The following is a 17,679-nucleotide window of genomic DNA, read 5'->3' as shown; positions in this document are numbered from 1 at the left end:
ATTCAGTGGGATTCTGGAGGCCCTAGCTAATTCCATAAAACAAGAAAAATAAATAAAAAGTATTAAGAACTGGATAGGAAGAAACAAAACCATGATTATTTACAGTAAACATGTCTATGTATAATATACAAAAATACAAATGAGTCTGGGATGCCTGGGTGGCTCAGTTGCTTAAGTGTCTGACTTTGGCTCAGCTCATGATCTCACGGTTTGTGAGTTCAAACCCCACCTTGGCCTCTGTGCTGACAGCTGGAAGCCTGGAACCTGCTTCGGATTCTGTGTCTCTCGCTCTCTCTCTGCCCCTCCCCAGCTCACGCGCTCTATCTCTCTCTCAAAACTAATAAACATTAAAATTTTTTTAAATAAAAAAAATACAAATCAGTCTGTAAGCTAATTTAGTATAATCAATATATAAAAAGCTATTTTATTTCCATATACATGTACAGAAACAGCATATTAAAAAAATAAAAAATCTAAAATACCATTTGTAATAGCCTCACCAAGACTCAAATATCTAGAAATAAACCTAAACTACCAACCATTATTAAAAGAAACTTAGGACCAACTTTAATTTTTTTTTTTTTTAACGTTTATTCAGTTTTGAGAGACAGAGCGCAAGCAGAGGAAGTGGGGCTAGAGAGACAGAGAGACAGAGAGACAGAGACAGAATCTGAAGCAGGCTGCAGGCTCCGAGTTGTCAGCACACAGCCTGACAAGGGGCTCAAACTCATGAACCGTGAGACCATGCCCTGAGCCAAAGTTAGATGCTTTACGGACTGAGCCACCCAGGTGCCCCAGAGGACCAACTTTAAAGAACATGAAGAGATAGTCTATGTTCATGAAATGGAAGACTCATATTACAAAGAATTCTCCCCAAACTGACAGATTCAGTAACTGACTCCCCAAACTTTTTAATTGATCAGTGCATTTTAAAATATATTCAAAGAGCAAAGGGCTAAGAATAGCCAACACAATCTTGAGAAAAACACAAAGTTTTTGCCACCAAACACTTATTATAATGCTATAATAACTAAGGCAATGCAGTATTTAAAGAGAGGGAGGGGCACCGGGGTGGCTCAGTTGGTTAAGCGTCCGACTTCGGCTCAGGTCATGATCTCACTGCTTGTGAGTTCAAGCCCTGCATTGGGCTTTGTGCTGACAGCTCAGAACCTGGAGCCTACTTCGGATTCGGTCTCCCTCTCTCTCTGCCCCTCCCCCCTCTCACCCTCTGTCTCTCTCTCTCTCAAATATAAATAAACATTTTAAAAAAATATTTAAAAAGGCGGCTTTAAAAACAAGTTCAATAAGCCAACATGACACTGCTGCCAAAACTAAACTAAACAAAATTTAGGCTGCTTTAATGAAATTATCAAACCAAGATAAAGTAATAGTTTCACTTCATTGCTTATTATTAACTACAACTGAAAGATCACAACTTAAGAAACACACTAAAAAGAGTAGATCTTGAAAAAGAAACCCTGGGGTGGTACGAGATAAATCTTAATCAAAAAATGGTTAAAAAACAAGACAGATGTCGCACAGTGAAGGAAACAATCAACAAAACTAAGAGGCAGCCTACAGAATGGGAGAAGATATTTGCAAATGACTATTGGATAAAGGGTTAGTATCCAAAATCTAGAAAGAATTTACCAAACTCAACACCCAAAAACAAATAATCTAGTGCAGAAATGGGCAGAAGACATGAACAGACACTTTTTCAAAGAAGACATCCAGATGACTAACAGACACATGAAAAGATGCTCAACCTCACTCGTCATCAGGGAAATACAAATCAAAACCACAATGAGATACCACCTCACACCTGTCAGAATGGCTAAAATGAACAACTCCGGAAACAACAGATGTTGGCAAGAATGCGGAGAAAGAGGAACATTTTTGCACTGCTATTTGGAACACAAACTGGTGCAGCCACTATGGAGAACAGTATGGAGGTTCCTCAAAAAATTAAAAACAGACCTACCCTACGACCCAGCAATTGCACTACTGGGTATTTATCCGAAGGATACAAAAATGCTGATTTGAAGGGGCACATGCACTCTAATGTTTATAGCAGCACTAACAACAAAGTATGGAAAGAGCCCAAATGTCCATTAACCGATGAATAGATAAAGAAGATGTGGGGTGTGTGTACATATATGCATACAATGAAATATTACTCGCAATTAAAAAAATGAAATCTTGCCATTTGCAACAATGTGAATGCAACTAGCAAGTATTATGCTAAGCAAAATAAGTCAGTCAGAGAAAGACAAATATATGATTTCACTCCTATGTGGAATTTAAGAAACACAACAGATGAACATAAGGGAAGGGAAGCAAAAATAAGATAAAAACAGGGAGACAAACCGTAAGAGACTCTTAAATACAGAGAACAAACTAAGGGTTGCTGGAGGGGAGGTGGGTAGAGGAATAGGTTAAATGGGTGATGGGCACTAAGGAGGGCACTTTTAGTGATGAGCACTGGGTGTCATATGTAAGAGACGAGTCGCTGGGTTCTACTCCTAAAACCAAGACTACACTGTATGTTAACTAACTTAGAAAGAAAGAAAGAAAGAAAGAAAGAAAGAAAGAAAGAAAGAAAGAAAGAAAGAAAGAAAGAAAGAAAGAAAGAAAGAAAGAAAGAAAGAAAAGAGAAAAAGAAAAAAAAAAAGGAAAAGAGATGACTTTTTGGGCTTAACACATCTTTGAATAGATAAAGGGCTACCACTTAAAACAAGGAAATTTATTCTGTATTGCTCCAGTGGACAAAACTAGAACCAGTAAGTGGCCACTAGAAAGAAGGAGTTTTCAGGTTCAATTTAGGAAAAACTTGACAATAATTTATAGTTTTTCCATAGTAGAATGAATAAAATATCCAAAACAGAGGATCACTTACCAGAGATGTTAGAAGGAGAACTTTTCTACTGTGTGGTTAGAGTAAATCAGTGATTCCCAAACCTAATTCATGTTAATAAAACTATAAAGCTTTTTAAAATACATATTTCCATAACTGCCACCACAAGCCCAAGAAGTCTGAGTGAGGCCTGGAATCTCTGTAAGACATCTCCTGGGTGACTCTGATACACTCAGAAGCCCAGTGGCTCGAGATCATGTATTGGAAACTACATAATTATATGGCCTTTGAAGATTCCTTAGAGTTTCAAACTTCTAATGAAAACCATCTTTATAGTAACAGCTTCAAGCATAGTTTTGTCTTTGCATATCAAAAGCACTTTAGCAAAATAAAGAATATCTGAAAGTGCATGTCACTTTGACCAGTCTTCAATTTTTCCCCCAAATTCATATAACAAAATTATCGTGTAATTGAACGTACTATTATGTAAAAGAACTTCTCTAACCTGAAATAATTACAAAGAAATGATAATGTTCATTTAAAAGATATTTACTACTATATTATATGCCAGTAAATGTTTACTACTATATTATACGTCTATTATATGCCAGTAAATAAAATAACACAACCCTAGCCCAAAGGAACTCACAATCACATCATTAGGAAATAATATTGTGTGCTATAAGGGAAGTAAAAAGTGCTGTAGAAGCACACACACAGGGAGTGATAGGTGTATAACATTCTCGTGTGACCACTCTGTTCTAAACTTGGGGATACGAGCTGCAGATTAAAAGAGAACTGTAAGAGAGTGATCCAGAGGTAGAGTTTAGGTAGAGAAAGAAACATAAGGAAACTGAAGGAAAGACGCAAAGCAGAAAATTAAAATATTTTATTTTTCCATTTTTACCAGCACTTAAAAAAACATTAGAAAAGTTGGACAAAGTATGTATATGGCTTAACAACAAGAGTGTTTCTTTTCTCCAAGAAATCAAGAAGGGAAAACATGATTAGAAGTAATCGTGGAAAGAGAAGTAAAAAAGCCAGTCCGTGAAGAGTGATAGAAGAAAATAAAAAAATTAGAACTAGAATACAGAAGTGTCTTTGGGGGTTACCATGGAAAGTGGCTCCAGCTCTTACAGCTCTCCTCTTATCCCTACCTTATTATCCCTATCTCCATCAGAACAAGCCCATCCACATTTGAGAACTAACTTTGGCTTCTACTTGATGTTACTAAAAGCAAATCCTTAACTTCCCTCTTAGAAGTTTAATACTGTTCTATTCTCTGATATTACCTCCGTAGTATTTACTAAGTCACCTATAGAAATAGGCCAGGTTCGGGGCGCCTGGGTGGCGCAGTCGGTTAAGCGTCCGACTTCAGCCAGGTCACGATGTCGCGGTCCGTGAGTTCAAGCCCCGCGTCGGGCTCTGGGCTGATGGCTCAGAGCCTGGAGCCTGTTTCTGATTCTGTGTCTCCCTCTCTCTCTGCCCCTCCCCCGTTCATGCTCTGTCTCTCTCTGTCCCAAAAATAAATAAACGTTGAAAAAAAAAAAAATTAAAAAAAAAAAAAAAAGAAATAGGCCAGGTTAAGTGATAACATAGCAATATACTATAATCTTGGTAGAGTATCACCTTTAAAGACTATGTTGTAAAAGAATATTACTGTTGGTTACATGCTGACTCAAGGAGACAGCAGAAGAAGGAAGAAAGAAATGGTTCTAAAGCCAGGTGTATTTAAGCTTCGAGGCATACCAGAATGTCAGAACATAAGGACAGGAATTTCAGTTTTCTCACTGATGTATCTTCAATGCTTAGAAGTGCTCAGAATGTAACAGTTACTTAATGAACATTTACTGAATGACTGAATTCCCAAGTAATCTAAAAAAATCACACAAGATGGGGTGCCTAGGTGGCTCAGTTGGTTAAGAGTCCGACTCTTGATCTCAGCTCAGGTCATGATCTCATGTTTCATGGGATTGAGCCCCACATCGGACTCTGTGCTGATGGCGCAGAGCCTGCTTGGGATTCTGTCTCTCCCTCTCTCTTCCCCTTCCCAGCTTGCACTCTTTTGCTCTCTCTCAAAATAAATAAACTTTAAAAAAATAGTAACAAAAAAAATTAAGGGGCGCCTGGGTGGCGCAGTTGGTTAAGCGTCCGACTTCAGCCAGGTCACGATCTCGCGGTCCGTGAGTTCGAGCCCCGTGTCGGGCTCTGGGCTGATGGCTCGGAGCCTGGAGCCTGTTTCCGATTCTGTGTCTCCCTCTCTCTCTGCCCCTCTCCCGTTCATGCTCTATCTCTCTCTGTCCCAAAAATAAATAAAAACGTTGAAAAAAAAATTAAAAAAAAAAATTAAAAATCACACAAGTAGATAAAAGTAAAAACTGAAAACAAAGTATAATGGGAAGAGAACTACCTCAGGTTCAAATTATAACTCTACTACTTATTAAAGTCTTGAGTCCTGGGGCACCTGGGTGGCTCAGTCGGTTAAGCGTCCGATTTCGTCTCAGGTCATGAATCTCATAGTCCGTGAGTTCGAGCCCTGCATCAGGCTCTGTGCTGACAGCTCACAGCCTGGAGCCTCCTTTGGATTCTGTGTCTCCCTCTCTCTCTGACCCTCCCCCATTCATACTCTGTCTCTCTCTGTCTCAAAAATAAATAAACGTTAAAAATAATTTATAAAGTTTTGAGCAAAGGGACTATTACCTATTTCAAAGGATTAAATATGGTAACACACTCCAGTTAACTAATTTCAATCTGCTAAATGACAAATAAGTAACAATAAATGCAAAACATTTTTCATCAGCTTATAACAAAGAATGCCAGAAATAGGTTAGAATTAGAAGATGCATTTAGATTTCAAAAACCTACAAACAAAGGTTAACCTAAACCAACAAAGGAGGAACTCAGATATTTGCTATTCATTTACCTACACAGATCAAAAATTTCTTGGCCACTGTTCTTTATCCCAAGCACAATGCAAGATACTAGGGATAAAAAAGGCTTATACAATAAGCTTTGGAAGTGCATAAACTGAATAATTATTTGTTAAAAAAAAACATTAATAGGATTATATGTTAGAAGCATAAACATTTCTAAAAGAAAAGGCATATGGCTAATAGTAATTGAGTGGTAAGAAGCCTATCTCTCTAGAAGCATCCAACATTGGCATTATCTTAGTAGCTTACTTGAACCCCTTATAAATATTCAAGAAAGAAAGAACAATTTTTGTGTACTAAAGATAATTTCAGCTTCCATAGCTAACTATATACCTAGAAATAAAGAAGGCTTATTGGTGTTTGCACTGGGCTATAGTGAAAGAGAACAAATGTATCTTCTTAAAGCTGTAACTCAGATAACACAAGCTAACAAAAAGTTCATTCTTGTTTCAGAATGAAACAAGAAGTTTCTTAAATAAAAAATAGAGCATATCCTTTAATAGTATGTATTTCTCCCATGCAGTGTCAAGACACCACTATATGAGAGTAGTACACTTATTTCTAAGTCATCTATCTAGAGTGAAAAGAAAAATCATTACCTGATTGGTAGGCATTTTCGGCACATTCACCTTCCACATCTGGGCTTCCCTAGAGATTGCCTTTTCCAACAGGAAAGACAATCTCTGGTTTTCCAAAGGCCCTGGAAACTTCATGATATCCTTTGGATCTGCCTGCCTCCCAGCTTGATGTAGCTACCTATAAAATCAAATATAAAACAATGCTTTTTCTTTAATTATAGAGTACATGTAGCATTGTACAAATCTGTTGTTCTTATTAAGCAATTCATAAAACAAAATAAGAATGTTACAAGGCAGTATAGGATTTCATAGGTCTTTAAAATACATTAAAACGTTACAATAATTATGTTACCTAAACATATTCACTTTTAATATGAAACCCAGTAGTAAAGACAATACAAACATGGACATATAATTGATAGAACCTATAGACTGAAGAAAATATATTATTACATCTCAAATTGTGCCAACAAATTTTAAGTCATTGGATTTTCATACTAGTAATTCTTAGAAGTAGTTATCCCAAATATTCCTCTTAAAAATCTAATCAGATAAAGGTTACTAACCTTTTCTTTCATTAAAAAAAAATGAAATCCATAGCATTATATCCCACTCATTCCCATATAATCAGTATGAAATCGTCTTTATTTGTGCTTCCAATACAGTGTCCGCTAACTAAACACAGAACTATTTATATTAGAATTAAATGAAGTTAAAATATAATTCCTCAGTCACTACTGCCCCATTTCAAATGCTCAATAGCCACATGTAGTTTGTGGATACTGCATCAGATAGTGCAGAAAAGGAACATCTGCAGAAAGTTCTACTAGAGAGTGATCATCTAGAAAACTCAACAATAAAGTGACGGGCACCCTAAAATGAGCAAGTCTAAAGAGCAACAGTCCAGATCAGTGCAGTGCAACTGAAAGTCCAGGAGAAAGGTCTTTAAGTTTTTTTAAAAAAAATAATAGAATAAAATAAAGAAAAGAAAAAGAAACTAGAGACTGAGATGTACAACCATGCTTAGAAAATTGGACTGAGGGGTGCCTACGTGGGATCAGCTGGTTAAGCATCTGACTTGATTTCAGCTCAGGTCACTATCTCAAGGTTTGTGAGATCAAGCACAACCCCACCCCCCCAACCCCACCCCAAGTGCTGACAGCACAGAGCCTACTTGGGATTCTCTCTCTCTGCCCTTCCCCCACTCACACTCTGTCCTTTTGTCTCTCTCAAAATCAAAAGAAAATTGGATTGAGAAGCTAAACTGTGGCAAGACTCAACTAGATTTGATAAAGGCTAAGGAAATGAAAGGGTAATTAACATCAGAAAAAAAGATTATGCAAGAAGGCAAACGTAATAATATCGACATTTACATAACAATAATAATGAATATACTAAATAGGGACTTTATCAAACGGATAAAACTGCACTGAGAAGATGAGAGGTATTACAAGGTAAAACGAGAGCCACCCCTTTACATGTCACAGTAGGAAAACTATTAATACCTAAAACTGAAATATCAAAAAACAGTAGGGCAAGTTATTTGAAAATATCTTAAATAACAAGAGAAACAGATAAGTGCTCAGATTCACCTCAAGAAAGTGAGAAAAGGGTGAGAAGGTCCAGAAGCAGGAGACTGCAGTTCTTCATTATAAACCTCATATAACTATTTCATTTTTCAACTGTGTATATTACGTATGTGCTTCAAATTTATGGGATTAAAAAAAAATTTAAATGCCTAGAATTGACATGAAAATTTGTTTTAAATAAAATTAAAATTTTTTTAAAACAAATAAACTTATTCAATTTCCATGCCACCCTTATCCTCAACTCCAGATACTCTTTCTTTTCTCTAATTTAAATCCAAGTTAGTTTACAGCATAGTAATGGTTTTAAGAAAATTAAGTGACTCATCACTTACATATAACACCCAGTGCTCATCCCTAAAAGTGCCCTCGTTAATGTCCATCACCCATTTAGCCCATCCCCCCAATCAACTCCCCTCCAGCAACCCTCAGTTTATTCTCTGTAATTAGGAGTCTCTTGTGGTTTGCCTCCCTGTTTTTCTTACTTTTCCTTCCCTTCTATTTTCATGTTTCATTTCTTAAATTCCACATAGGAGTGAAATATTATTTGTCTTTCTCTTATTTTGCTTAGCATAATACACTCTAGTTCCATCCACACTGTTGCAAATGGCAAGATTCCATTTTTTTTTAACTGCCGAGTAATATTCTGTTGTATGTATGTATATATATATATATATGTATATATGTATATATATATATATACACATATATACATATATATATAGCACATCTTCATTATCCATTCATCAGTTGATGGACATTTGGGCTCTTTCCATACTTTGTTGATAGTACTGCTATAAACATTGGGGTGCATGTGCCCCTTCAAATCAGCATTTTTGTATCCTTTGGATAAATACCTGGCAGTGCAATTGCTGGGTCATAGGGTAGTTTCTGTTTTTTGGGTATTTTTGAGAAACTATTTTCCAGAGTGTCTGCACCAGTATGCATTCCCACCAACAGTGCAAAAGTGTTCCCCTTTCTCTGCATCCTCGTCAACATGTTATTTCCAGAGTTGTTCATTTTAGCCATTCTGACAGGTGTGAGGTGGTATCTCATTGTGGTTTTGATTTGTATTTCCCTGATGACGAGTGAGGTTGAGCATCTTTTCATGTGTCCATTAGTCATCTGGATGTCTTCTTTGAAAAAGTGTCTGTTCATGTCTTCTGCCCATTTCTTCACTAGATTATTTGTTTTTTGGGTGTTGAGTTTGGTAAATTATTCCTAGGTTTTGGATACTAACCCTTTATCCAATAGTCATTTGCAAATATCATCTCCCATTCTGTAGGCTGCCTCTTAGTTTTGTTGTTTTTTTCACTGTGCAGCTTTTTATCTTGATGAGGTCCCAATGGTTCATTTTTGCTTTTGTTTTCCTTGCCTCTGAGACATGTCTAGTAAGAAGTTGTCACAGCGAAGTCAAAGAGGTTATTACCTGTGTCCTCCTCTAGAATTTTGATGGTTTCTTGTCTTACATTTAGGCCTTTCATACATTTTGACTTTATTTTGTGTACAGTGTAAGAAAGTGGTCATTCTTCTGCATGTTACTGTCCAGTTTTCCCAACAACACTTGCTGTCTTTTTTTTCCATTGGATATTCTTTCCTGCGTTGTCAAAGATTAGTTGGCCACACATTTGTGGTTCCATTTCTGGGTTCTGTATTCTGTTCCATTGATCCATGTGTCTGTTTTTGTGCCAGTACCAGGTTCTATCCCTTCCCACTATACCTCCTATGAAATAATAAATAGGATAATGAAATGATACCTACCAATATTATCTTTTTATCACTCATAGAACCCTGATAAAACTGGGACTCAATCAAAGGCTGGTTTCAATCCTTGGGGCAAAAAACAAAAACAACCAAGAAACAAAACAAACAAACCCAAATCTAATCTTTCACAAGCCAATCCTTCAAATGTTTGAAAGCGGCTACCATGCCCACCAACTCATCTTTTTCATAGCTGTAAAACTGTTCAAGGTTTCCTCACATGACATGATTTTTGTTCTTCTAAATTAGCACCAGTTTCAGTATTGATACAGTCTAAGATCATTAGCTATTTTTTTGGAGTCTGCATCACACTATCAATTCAGGTAGAATTTATGGTCAACTAAAACTCTTAAGACTTACTAAGGAACACTCAGGCAAATTCTCTTCACCTGCCCCACTCCATTGTGCGTGCAGTTTTGGTGCCCTTTTTTTGAAGGTAGGAGGGACCTTGTTCAGGACCATAAATATACTCTTTATTTTTAAAAAAATCATCTTGAAGGAGAGTCACCTTATTAGATTCTAACTATTGTTACATTATGCTGAGGTGTTCTGAGATTCCAATTTTGTTGCCTTGGTAGTTTTCCCAGATTCTCTAAAATTAGATGAACAAAGTCACTATAATTTCATCTGAAGCAGATATAAATATTAACCTTGGAAATGGAGTATAAGCTAGATGACCATCTGTTAAGAGATATTTAGAAAAAACACCTATATTAGTTGGAGATTAAACTTCATTGGTTCTAAGGCTTCTTCTTTACCATTTTAGTACATAATTAACTCTTGTCGAAAGTTACCTGTTTCATTCCATTAGCTATACCCAACAGGGTGACTCACCAGGATCCCCCAACTTTCTCAACATTCTCCAATGGCTAGCTGCCCCTGTGATTACTCTTCCCTCAAAATGTTTGCTTTGAAAATTACCTTTAAATCGGATGAATAGGGGACAGAGATGCACGCACAGCATCAAATCATGTAAAGAAGAGTAACATCAGATTCAAGAGATTCCTGTTCTTCAATCTTCTACAGTTAAGATTCTAAGTAAGACCTTCAAATATTTAGATTTGAAATTTAACAATTTCAAACAATTGGGCTCTTTCCATACTTTGTTGATAGTACTGCTATAAACATTGGGATGCATGTGCCCCTTCAAATCAGCATTTTTGTATCCTTTGGATAAATACCTGGCAGTGCAATTGCTGGGTCATAGGGTAGTTTCTGTTTTTTGGGTATTTTTGAGAAACTATTTTCCAATTGTTTAAAAACAATTTAACAATTGTTTTTAAAACAAAGGAATCTGGGTCAAAGAAGAAATCATGAGGGAAATTAGAAAATACTTCAAGATGAATGAAAAAGAAAACCTAATATGCCAAAACTTATAGGGTGCAAGTGGAGCAAACTATACCAAAAGCAAATCAGAAAAAAATATGAGCAGAAATTAATGAAGGAATAGAGAAATAGAGAAAAATCAATGAAACCAAAAGTTGGTTCTTTGAAAAGATCAACAAAATTGGCAAACCTTTAGCTACACCAACCAAGAAAAAACAGAAAGGTTAAAGTACTAAAATCAGGAATAAAGAGAAGACATTACCACCTATGCTGTAGAAATAAAAGGTATTATAAAGAAATTTTATGAATTGTTTGCAAATAAATTGGACAATTTGCATGAAATGGACAAGCACCTAGAACCACAGATTATCAAAACGGACTTCAAAAGAAACAGAAAAAGCTGAACAGCCATACAAGAAACTGATTCAGTAAACAAACAATTGTCAAAGAAAAGCCTATGCCCAAGTGGCTTCACTAGTGAATTCTACCAAACATCTGCAGAAAAATTTTAAAAATTCTTCACAAACTCCTCCAAAAAGTAAAGAGCATTTCTCAACTTACTTTATGAGGCCAGTGAAGCAAAGACAACAGCACTAGAAAACTATTGATACACATCTATTCTTTTTTTAATTTTTAATTTTTATTTATTTTTGAGACAGAGAGACAGGCAGAGAGCAAGCAGGGGAGGGGCACAGAGAGAGGGAGACACAGAATTCGAAGCAGGCTCCAGGCTCTGAGCTATCAGCACAGAGCCCAACGCAGGGCTCGAACCCATGAACCATGAGATCATGACCTGAGTCGAAGTCAGACGTTTAAGCGACTGAGCCATCCAGGTGCCCCATGAACATCTCTTCTAAATGCAGATGTGGAATTCCTTAACAAAATACTAGCAAAAAAAAAAAAAAAAAAAAAAGACTATACACCGTAATCTAATCAAGTGGGATTTAGCCCAGGAATGCAAAGTTGCTTTAACATTCAGGAAATCAATTTATATAATACACCATATGAAAATGAGTAAATAAAGGAACCATTCTTTGCTCACACTAGGGGAATGTAACAAAAAATAAAGAGTTAAAACTTCCTTTATCTTTCAAAAATAAGACATAAATAATCCAAGTGAAAGAAAAAAGCATGGAGGACACTTGCAGAAATATTCCAGATCAGAGGCTACAGAAAAATGGAAGTTCAATATCTGACCGTAGACTCAATCCTGTACTGGGAAGATAAACTGCTAAAAGTCATTACTGGGTCAACTGACATAATGGGAACAGACAAATTAAAGTAGATGTTATCAATGTTAAGGTCACCTGGGTGGCTCAGTCGGGTTGAGCTCAGGTCATGATCTCACCGTTGGGAGTTTAGCCCCATGCCAGGCTCTGTGCTGAGTGCTCAGCTGAGAGCCTGGACCCTATTTGGATTCTGTCTCTCTGCTCCTCATGCTCTCTCCTCTCAAAAAGTAAACATTTTAAAAAGATTTTTTAAAAATGTTATCAATGTTAAACTTACTAATGATAACTTTACTGCAATTCTGTAAGAGAATATTCCTATTTTTTTGGGAAATACACAGTAAAATACTTAGGAGTAAAGGGCCATAATGCATGCAACATATATATGCGACAAAGAAAGAGAGGATAAATTATAAAATAAGTGGGGTGATATATTAATGATAGATGAATCTAGAATAGGGTTTCTTTTTGAAATTACTCTCAAGTTAAGAATGTTGGAAAACCTCCCTCCCCCCTCCCCCCCCCCAACAGAAGACAAGTTATGGAAGTATTTATATTACCAGGACACCTTTTAGATTCCTTTTTTAAGATTCTAGTAAGACAAATAATGGTACAGTGAAGAAAACATTAACTTGAGTTTTGTTTCTCTGATAATGCACAAGTTTGTCTTCTGATGTGTAAAATAGATTGAGTTAGATGAATATGAAACCTGCTGAAGAATAAAATACAGGGGCGCCTGGATGGCTTAGGTCGTTGAGCGTCCAACTTCGGCTCAGGTCATGATCTCACTGCTCATGGGTTCAAGCCCCATGTCCCGTGGGTGCTGACAGCTCAGAGCCTGGATGGAGCCTGCTTCGGATTCTGTGTCTCCCTCTCTCCCTGCCCCTCACTTATGCTCTCTCCTTCTCAAAAATAAACATTAAAAAATTTTTTAAAAAAAAGAATAAAATACAAACACTTAAAATATAATTTTACTGTTTGAAATACTAGAACTTTATGGTTATATATATCTTATTATTTTATGCCATTAGTTACATCCAAAACTTTGAATGCTCAGACAGCTAGAAGTCTCTAGGAACTAAGAAACAAAAAGACTGTTTTGGTTGGCATATTCCATACACTTCCAACTTTACAGTAGTTTCACATTTCTCCTGCCATTCTTTCAATTACCACTGCTGCTTCTTTCTCCATGTTTATCAAATAACTTAATGTATGAGTGAATAGTTTATAAAATGCCTACTGTACAGTATAAACTATATTACAAATCTACATACAGAACCTCCTGCTCTTCTAAGAAAACGTGCTGCACAGAGCTGGATAAACAACAGAAACTTTATAAATACAGAATTCTTATATTTATTATCACCATAACACCAACTCCATTAAAATAATTCTGTACTGATGCTGACTTCTGGAACTAAGTTCCTATTCTAAAAAGAGGGATTTTAATGTGACCATCTTGACTTTATGTTCCTAACCTAATAATGAACTGCAGGTACTTGTAATTCCAAAACAGCCTGCTGTTTGCTTCCCTAGCTCCATGCCTTTCCACACACTGGTCTTTCAACCTGAAATGTCCTTCTCTAGCTGGCACTTCCCTTTCTACGGAGCTGTCATTTGCACAGGTCTGTAAATAGTACCCTGCCTTCTCACATCTGTACTTGGACATAATCCTACTTTTGAATTTATCTGCTCTGTGACAGACCTGTCTCTCCTACTAACCCTGAGTTCTTTGATAGCAAACACTCCAGAGTTTAGCACTATGCCTAATAAATAGCTTATGCTTAAGTTCTGAATAAGTAAAAGCAATCAGTGCTTACGACTCAGCCAGGTATTGTTCAAAGTATTACACCATATGAACTCATTTAATCCTTACACAACCTAACAAAGTTGGTATTATTATTACACCCATTTTTAAAGATGAAGAAACGTACAGAAAGGTACCTTTCGTTTTTAAAGTATTTTACAATCGGAATAAAACGTGTACACTGTTTTGGAAGCTCTCAGCTTCCAATCTTCACCAAAAACCTTCGTAGAGCTCCATTCTAACCTACTAGGAGTCACACTGTCACTTAAACCCAGTTATCGGTCGCTGCAAATCATCGCTACCGTGCCTTCCCCACACATGCTGATTCTAACTAGTCTGCTCTACATCAGTAGTAAGAAATTTATCCCAGTCCAGAAGTTCAGAATCTCCCATCCTTCTGGTTCCAAATCTGCAAATCTAAACCCTGTTCATTCTTCATCTATTTGTCCACTACCTTCTATCTCATCTACCACAAATCACGTGGAAAAAGCAGACGCAGATAATCCTATCGTTAATGTTTTCAACAAATGCATTTTTCGGTAAAGAGACTCTACAACATAGGCTGTTCGGGTCTGAATTCTGGCCACCCGGCTCTAGCTGTCACCTACAGGGTAAATTACTTCATCCTGTGGACCCTCAGTTTTCCTCTTGGATAAACTAAGGCTCCCGAACTACCTGCCTCACCACGAGTCCTTTTGAGGCTTCAGTGAGTTGCAAACTGCTTTGAACAATGCCGTCAGATAAAAAGGCTCAACAAGTGTTATTTATTAACATCATACCCTGCTCCTCAAACGGAGGCGCTCTCCACTGAGAGAATAAAAAAGCTGAAGACTTGAGCTTGACATTCAGAGGCCTTCAGTGACTCCATTCTACCTCCCCAGGAACACCTTCCACTACTTTGCTACCCAACTCTCTCTCAACCCTTGCCCAAATGACCTGCAATGGAACCTCCAGCTCAAGAGGGGGCCGTTCTGTCCTCTTTTCAAAATTTCGGGTACTTCAACCCCGCCTTTCTATCTCACCTCCTTTCCAATTTCCCCCACCCACTCACACCCCGGGTAACATTCCCCTCCCGCGAGTGCCCGCAGTACTGGCCGTTCAACGGATCGTTTGGCATTCATTCCGCTTTGTAATGTCAATTATCTTCCTTTGGCTCCCGCAGTAGTGTTGAAGTCTAAGGGTGGGGGTGTGTCTCCTTCTTTGTGTGTTACACAGGCTCGAGGTGCCCAGTGCACCAAAGTAGACAATTTGCTGCTGCTACAAAAAAGTTACTCGCTGACAAAAAAACTAGCCCGAAAGGGAACACAGCAGAACAGTTTACAAACTGGGCAGGTGCTGAACCGTTCTGGCGTGGAGAGGGCGGAGTGGGGGGTGGTCCCGAAGGTTTCCTTTGGAGGGGGAGGCGGGGGCCGGGCCTCAGCCAGGGAGCGCGGCTCCCGGAGCTTCCCTCCGGGTGGCACGGGGTGGAGGGGCAATGTGGGGGGGGGGGCGCGAGCGCGGGGCGCGGAGACGCGAGTCCCCCCCCCGCCCGCCCCCTCACCTTCTCCTCCTCTTCCTCCTCCTCCTCCTCCTCCTCCCCGGCGGAGCTGTAGGCCTCACAGTGGTGACGCGGGGTCATCCGGGGGCCCGTTACCACCCCATTTTCCTCAGCGCGCGTCGGCGGGGCGCGCGGGACGAGGACCGGACCGACTGAGGAGGGAGAAGAGGGGGAACCGGGCCGGGGGAGCGCGGGCGCTGGCGATCGAGCAGGACGCACGGCTGTGGCCGGTGGGTCAGCGAATTAGTTCCATGACTTCCCCGGACCTGAGGCTGCCGCGGCCACCGCCGGTCCCACTCCTCCAACCGCCGCCGCTAGTGCCCGGGTGGGGAGGGGGTTCCCTCTCGCCATAGGGCGGCGGGGGCCGGGGAGAGGCGGGGGGTGAGACCGGCTCTGCCCCTGCCCGGGGGAAGCGCCTCCGAGGGGAAATGGTGAAAAGGGGGGAAGGGGAGAAAAAGGAAAAAAAAAGGGGAAGGGGGGGAAAATAAGAAAAAGCGAGACAGAGGCGCTGCCGCGTCCGCTCGCGGGGAAGGCTGGGGAGGGAGGGGAGGGAAGGAAGAAGTGCCGGTTCCTCGGCTCCGCCCTCGCGGACCGATTCCTAGACTTGCTCACTCCCTGTAAACAAGGCTGAACTGGTATGGTGCCCTGTCGTTTTTCCTCTCCGCCGTCTTCCTCGTCCTACGAACGTACAGAGGAGCCCGGCAAAAAAAAAGCTGAGCTGTTGGAGACGGGAGGGAGAAGTCTTTAGCACTGGGGTGGAAGAAAGGAAGACGTTTTCTGTGTGCTGAGGGAGGTCAAAAGTGCACGGACTCATTTTCCTTGGAGAAGCGGAAGGGCACATCATCAGCTTCACGGTGACGTAAGCGCTCTCCACTCGCTGGCAGAGGCGTGCGGTGGCCGGAGAGTACGCTGCGCATGCGCCCCGGGGAAGAAAGAAGCGGCTGAGAGCTCCGCTTGGGGGGTGGGGTTTTGTCTGGATGCTCTTCTGGACGACCCCAGAGCCACCTGATTTTATCCAACCTAATAGGTCTCTAGAGCTTGTAAGAAAGGTTTATTGGGAAGGGGCTGGTACTCTGTTGTGTAAAGATCTTGCATTCTTTGTTGACCTCGCAAAAAAGTGTCTGACAATTACGTATAAGTAGAATTGCGGTTTTTCTCTGTGGCGCATAGTGGATGGAGGTAGATTCTCAAGGGCTTTAGAAATCTGGCAATTCGGAGGTTCATATCCATAGGCACCTTCTTGGGTGCTAAAGTCGTCTTTTACAACCGTAAATTATACTCCTGATGGTGGGGAACCTTCTTGGTAATGCGCCAAGGGAATTCTATACACTTAACCAACACATCTGAGTATTTGAGTAGGTTTTATTACCAGGTCTTTAATGAGTGTGTGGGGACATATAAATGTGTTTTATTTGAGGTTCTTTTATTCACCTATGATAATTTTGGGCTCATCTTTTAGTTGCTGCAATTATAGAAAGAATATGTGAAATTACAGAAAGGAAAAAAAAGCCCTCAAAGTCAACTATTTACAAGAGTAGCTCCTATTTTTTATAGGCCTATTTTACCAGTCATTGACAAAAATTATATTGAGCATATTAAGCACTTAGACTCAGTGCTAAGGTCTAGCAAACTGGAAGTAACCAAGACAGAAATAGCTCCTGCCTTCATGGAGTGTACAATCCAAACAGGATAAACATTAATCTGATTATCACTATCTAAAATTACTCAGTACATTTTTACCCAAAGATTACAAAACACTAATTTGAAGGGATATATGCACCCATGTGTTTATTGCAGCCTATTGCAGGCTATTATTTACAATAGCCAAACTGGAAGCAGCCCACCTGTCCATTGATAGGTGAGTGGGTAAAGAAGATGTAGTGTGTGTGTGTGTGTGTGTGTGTGTGTATATATATATATATATATATATATATATATATATATATATAATGGAGTATTATGCAGCCATAAAAAAATGAACTTGCCATTTACAACAACATAGTTGGATTTACAGAGTATAATGCTAAGTGAAATAAGCTAATCAGAGAAAGACATATATCCCTCCTGTGGT

At 39.2% G+C, this 17,679-nt stretch overlaps 1 protein-coding gene across 2 annotated transcripts in view; it reads right to left on the bottom strand.

Moving 5' to 3' along the window:
* Positions 1–16,177, bottom strand: part of CCNI (cyclin I) — a 36,190-nt gene extending 20,013 nt beyond the window's left edge. Inside the window, exons 1-2 of one of the 2 annotated variants that reach the window (XM_043572422.1) lie at positions 15,612–16,177; positions 6,387–6,543 (exon numbers count right to left, since the gene is read on the bottom strand). In XM_043572422.1, the coding sequence (XP_043428357.1) occupies positions 6,387–6,500 (114 nt within the window). In that variant the 5' untranslated portion in view covers positions 6,501–6,543; positions 15,612–16,177. The remainder of the gene's footprint in view (positions 1–6,386; positions 6,544–15,611) is intronic. The other variant, XM_043572423.1, reaches the window with a different exon arrangement.
* Positions 16,178–17,679: the final 1,502 nt, after the last annotated feature.

The sequence above is a fragment of the Prionailurus bengalensis genome, chromosome B1 (assembly GCF_016509475.1).
Source record: "Prionailurus bengalensis isolate Pbe53 chromosome B1, Fcat_Pben_1.1_paternal_pri, whole genome shotgun sequence".
Taxonomy (NCBI): domain Eukaryota; kingdom Metazoa; phylum Chordata; class Mammalia; order Carnivora; family Felidae; genus Prionailurus; species Prionailurus bengalensis.
This window is presented reverse-complemented; position numbering and strand designations above follow the sequence as displayed.